This window comes from Cicer arietinum, chromosome 6 (genome assembly GCF_000331145.2).
Source record: "Cicer arietinum cultivar CDC Frontier isolate Library 1 chromosome 6, Cicar.CDCFrontier_v2.0, whole genome shotgun sequence".
Lineage (NCBI taxonomy): Eukaryota > Viridiplantae > Streptophyta > Magnoliopsida > Fabales > Fabaceae > Cicer > Cicer arietinum.
Window position 1 is genome coordinate 67,210,443 of NC_021165.2, and position 5,675 is coordinate 67,216,117.

General features: G+C 32.9%; 2 protein-coding genes across 2 annotated transcripts; one reads left to right on the forward strand and one right to left on the reverse strand.

Moving 5' to 3' along the window:
- Positions 1–353: 353 nt before the first annotated feature.
- Positions 354–2,260, reverse strand: LOC101500134 (uncharacterized). The gene is made up of 4 exons (XM_004505809.4): positions 2,024–2,260; positions 1,796–1,918; positions 1,451–1,612; positions 354–1,087 (listed from the first exon to the last, which is right to left on the reverse strand). The coding sequence occupies exons 1-4, from the start codon at positions 2,128–2,130 to the stop codon at positions 559–561; spliced, it is 921 nt and encodes a 306-aa protein (XP_004505866.1). The 5' UTR covers positions 2,131–2,260; the 3' UTR covers positions 354–558.
- Positions 2,261–4,169: 1,909 nt separating this feature from the next.
- Positions 4,170–5,123, forward strand: LOC101514492 (uncharacterized). The gene has a single exon (XM_004505852.1). The coding sequence runs from the start codon at positions 4,170–4,172 to the stop codon at positions 5,121–5,123; it is 954 nt and encodes a 317-aa protein (XP_004505909.1).
- Positions 5,124–5,675: the final 552 nt, after the last annotated feature.

The following is a 5,675-nucleotide window of genomic DNA, read 5'->3' on the forward strand; positions in this document are numbered from 1 at the left end:
TATCTTGATATATATTTTTGGATAATTGCATTTACTCTATTAGATTTTTAGATCAAATTTGTGTAACTCTCAACAAATCCTCTCCCGATGAAGACTTGACATCTTTTAAGGTGAGAGATATGTGATGTGAGGCTCCCAGCATATCTCATTTGATATAGACCTCTCAACCTCTTTAGAATTTAAGTTAGACTTAACCATAGATCATTCAATGTGCGGCTTATTATCATATTTTCAAACCATATATCATTCAATATGCGAATTCTGATCAATCTCATTGCTCAACCAAATACACGCTTAGATACTTTATGTCCTGTAACACGTGAATTACTGAAATAGTGAAATCAAAGCAAAACTTGTCTAGAACTAGCTAAAACCTCTTCCTCTTAAATAGGCTACCAGAAACAAAACTGGTAGGGAGGTTCTACCAGAAACATAATGGTAAACCACATACATGATTATATGTACCATAAGATGTTCTTTAGAATACTCTTCTGAAAAGAAAAAAAAATACACAATATTTGAAAATAACTTGTTGTCTTCATTCAAACATAAGTTACTTCAACACCCTAGTAGTATTCCATCTCTAGCAGAAAGCAATGATGCAGTAGTATGCATTTCTGTTGTTGAATTAAAGGGGTGATCATCTTCTCTTTGAAAGGCTCCAAGCCTAGAATCCTCTTCTCCATAATCCAAAAGTGGCTTTGACTCTCCATTCAAGTTCCAATCCTCCTTACTAGGTTCCATGTTTTCTTTAGAACTTGATTCAGATTTCTGAATCAGTTGTTGAGTATTGTTGCCAATATCATCATGGTATATCATAGTTTTCTTACTATCCAATGACTTAAAATATTCTACTGTGTCCACATCCTTGTTTGAGTCTGAGTTACATCTACCAATTGTGGTTGGCAATGATTTCTCACGTAGAATGACTTGTGATGGAGTTGATCTTTGATTGAAACTTCCAAAACCTTGAATACCTCTTGATAACCTTCTACATATGTTTCTCTCTTCCTTAAGAAGAGTTCCTTCTTCCAACAGTTTCGTTACTCTTTCTGATTTCTTTCTCACAGTTAGGCCCCAATTGAACCTGCAAATTCTCATAATATTTCATTATCTTGAAGCACAAGTATCAAGAGGAAGAATAGACTAAAGAGTTATTTTGGTCTCAAAATTTGTGAAGCCTTATCACTATAGTTCTTCAATGTATCGAAATTACAAATAGTCTCTCTTTTATTAGTAATTCGATGACCAAATTGACTAATGAAAGACATATTCCAAAACAAAACTAATTAAAAAAAGACACATTCAAAACTAAAATGACTCACAAAAGACACATTTATGGATGTTTTTGTAGTTTTGATATATTTAAGATCCAAATAACTTATTAACAGGAAATATATCAATGATCAATGTTTAGTTAAAAATTGCAGCAACAAAAAAAACTACATACCCGTTATCATCAATATACTGGAAACTTTTCAGCTGGTTGATAACATCTTTGTCACTCTGAAATTCCTCTGCTACACTTTCAGGTCCATGAGTCAACAAATGCTCAAGCACAATCAAGGAATTGTAGGAGGACCTCCAATTCTTTTTGTCAAATTTAGCCAATCTGTTTTAGAATTGTACAAATTGTTTATCCATCATGATTGATTTTATCAATCTGAGCTTTTGACATAAAAGTTTTTTATGTTGAGACTGCATCAGTCACATTTGACTGTGATTCTCCACAATACTAATTGTGAAGGTGACAAGTATACTAATTAAAAATAAAGTAGGGGTCCTATATATATACCTTTTATGTAGAATCTCTATAATCCTCCAATAATCATCTAACTCAAAAGCAGCCTTTGAAATTGATCTAAGGGTTAGGGTATTAGGGGCCCATGGATTTCCATTAGTTGCCTCTTCTATCATCCTACAAAGTACAAAGGAAAAAAGTATATATATTAGAAATTAGAAATTGTAATAAATCAAAATCAAAATATAAAGTTGATATCATAAATAAAAGTGGCAAGCTTACAGTTCTGCAGGGGTGACATCTGTGAGAGCTAATCTAGCAGTCTTGAATTTCTCTTTGAGGAAGAAAGAAGCTTGTTTTTTGAATTCATGGAACGAAGGGGTGCCCATGTTTTTTGCTATTGTTATTTTTGTTCAAACAGTGTTGCTATTTCCTTTCTTTAGGACTGAAAAAAAGAGAAAGAAGAATACAAAATGGATTTAGGTTTGGTTGAATTAGTAAAATAAGGTGATGTCATAAGTTTCAACTAATCCATGATCTGATCAAGATTTAAGACAGTAGTTATCAAATGAAACGACCCTGTGGCACGATGGTGAATAATTAATAATGACATATGTGTAGCTTGGACTTTTGGTATGGAGAATTTAATTTAATTTAATTTAATTTAATTCATTATGATGTTTTGTTAAATGTCTTTTTAGCTTTTCTTATTATGTATTTTCCTAGTTTCCTAGTGTTTGAACTTGTAAAACACGTATGTGAAGGCGTCACTAGGGACAGGGGGTGGTTCGGTTTTGAATTTGATAATTACTGCTCTAATATCAAAGTCATATGTATGATGTGAGCTAAACAAGAAACTAGAAGCTTATGCATGGACCACCAATACCATATTCATGCTTAAGCCCATGATCAAATAACCCATACGTTCCATATTCATGCTTAAGCTCATGATCAAAGAACCCATACGTTTGTAATATGTACTTTTTTTAATTAAATGCATAACTTAATATCCTTTTGATAGAGGCAATGCTTTTGGAGCCATTATAACAAATAGAACATCAAAATAAGAGTTAGTTAGTACTAATAGAGATTAGTTAGATTTTCCTATTATTACGAGGTATGTTAGTTTGTTATTAATTTTGTATATTTTTTTCTTTTTTAAGAGATCCATCTCCTCTAAAATTATAGAGATTCTTAACTCTTGATCAATCAATAGATGACGAATATTCAATTTTGTGTCTGTGTGATTCTTAATTCAATATGGTGTCAGATTAACTCTAAGAGTCATCTTCTCATTTCTTCCGTTTGTTATTATTCTTAAGCATTATCTTCTCATTTCTTATGTTTTCTCTATATGTCCAACATGGAAGAACCTTATTATGATTTTGCAACCAATCCTTTTAATCCTTACTACTTTCATCCTAATAAAAACCCCTCACTGATTCATGTTACTCCTTCATTGGATAACAATAATTTTTCTTCGTGGTCCTGTGCGATGAAGGTTGCCTTAATCTTAAAGAACAAATTGAAATTTATTGACGGAACTTTTTCCAAACCTACGTCCAACCATTTTATTCATGATCAATGAATCCGGTGCAACAACATGGTGTTATCTTGACTTCAACGACCAATTTTTGATTTTTTTTTCCATTAACTATCCAATAAGGACCTTTTATTTTATTTTTCTAAGGTTTCTATAAGGTGAAGGTGTCTCTTAGATCATATACGTTGGACTATGGTATGAGTTGCACGTTACACTAAATAAGAAAGTTCAATGTGGTTTTCTTTTCATTTCGTAAATTGGTTTTTTGGGTTGGACTCTTTTCAATGACTATTTTTAAAAAGAAAAATAATATTTCTTTAGTTTTCATAGATTTAAGTCATGACAAATCAATATTTAAAAATCGTTCAAATACTAACAACGATTGCTATCACTCGTAAATAGAAAGCTCGTGATTTTAAACATAACTAGCTATCAATTATAATTAATTTAGTTTTGTATTATTTTAGTTTAACAAAGTCTTAGACCTCCACTTTATTAGGAGGCTTGTTTAGGCAGTTAAACTGAATTTTCTTTGTGTTTTCTTTCTTATTTGGTTGATTCTCAATATATATAAAATGAGAAAAACTAAATTAGAAGGAGATAATTTTTCTAATCAATAAATGAGGTATTTCATAAATATGAGTATTTATTATGAATTTCACTAATATGGTATCAAGAGAAAAACACGTGCGTTCTTGTTCATCTATTTCATTATGTGTTTCTCTCTGATTTCTTCTTCTTCCTCAGTGGTGCCCTTATTTTTTGTAATCGCGATGGAGGAATCAGACCCAAAAACTTCTTCTTCTTCATCTTCTGACTATCAATCTCGGATTCATCGACATATCAAGAAAACCCCCAAATCGTAATCGCAACTACCAAAATGATATGCTTGATCCCTACTTCATGCATCCGAGTGACAACCCTGGGCTTGCTCTAGTTTCTCCGCCTCTCAACAACACCAATTTCCATACATGGTCTCGTGCAATGCTCGTCGCCCTCCACTCCAAGAACAAATCGGAGTTCGTTCTTGGAACCCTAAATCGTCCTCCTGATTCAGATCGGCTTTCAATTGCTTGGGATAGATGTAATACCATGGTAATGTCTTGGATAACCAATTCTCTTGATTCACGCATTGCCCAGAGCATAATGTGGATGGAATCCGCAACTGACATATGGAAGGAATTCAAATATAGATATCATCAAGGCGACGTCTTCTGTATCTCTAATTTGCTAGAAGAAATATATGTCCCCCATCAAGGTGACTCCACTATTACTAACTACTTCACAACTTTAAAGAAGTTTTGGAAAGAACTTGACAATTTTTGTCCTCTCCCTACCTGTTCATGTAACCCTAAATGTTCTTGCAACTTACTACCCAAAATTCGTGCTTATAGAGACAATGATTATGTCATTAGATTTCTTAAAGATCTAAATGAGCAATATTCACTGGTTCAGTCCCAAATAATGTTGATGGATCCCCTTCCTAACATTATCAAAGTTTTCTTTATGCTCATCCAACAAGAAAGACAGTTTTTTAGTCCTAGTGAAGAAATAAAATATGTTGCTGCCATTTATAATTATGGGTGTGGTTTTGGTTGTGGCTCTACTCCCAATGGTGGACATAATTTTGGTGGTTGTGGACGTGGCTACAAGGTGTGTATTCATTGCAATAAAACTTGCCACACCATCGATGTATGTTTTAAAAAACACGGTTATCCACCTAATTATCCTAGATCATATTATGCCACTTCCAACAATTGTTCATCTGCTAATCAACATCCTAATATTGATGACCATGTTGATGAAGATGATAATTCCATTGTTGACGATGGTTCATAAAGTTTCACTTTATGGATCAACAGAAGGCCTTACTCACATTATTACAAGCTTTTAGCGCTTCAACTTCCAACACGGTTAATCACCTTCAGAACTCTTCTTCATCTGTTTTGGGTAATCCTTCGTCTCATCATGTTTTGAATTTATTTTCCAATCATTCTTGACTCCTCAACACAGGGGCCACTAATCACATATGTTTTTCTACTTATATGTTTCAATCTTTTAAACGTACTCCACCTATTTCAATAAAATTGTATAATGGTTCCATGGTTATTACTCAGTTTTCTGGCCATGTTTTTTTATAATAACGTGTTTTATCTTACTGATGTACTTTACTTACCTCAATTCACTACCAATCTAATTTTTGTCCCTAGGTTAACTAGTTATCTTAACTGCAATCTTATTTTTCATGCCACTAATTGTGTGATACAGGACAACATCTCCCAGCAAATGATTGGTACAACTAATATTCAACATGGATTGTATTTGCTTACTTTTCCCAAGTTACATGTTTCTAATGGTTCTTCTATTTTTTGTAATTTTCGTTCAACTTTG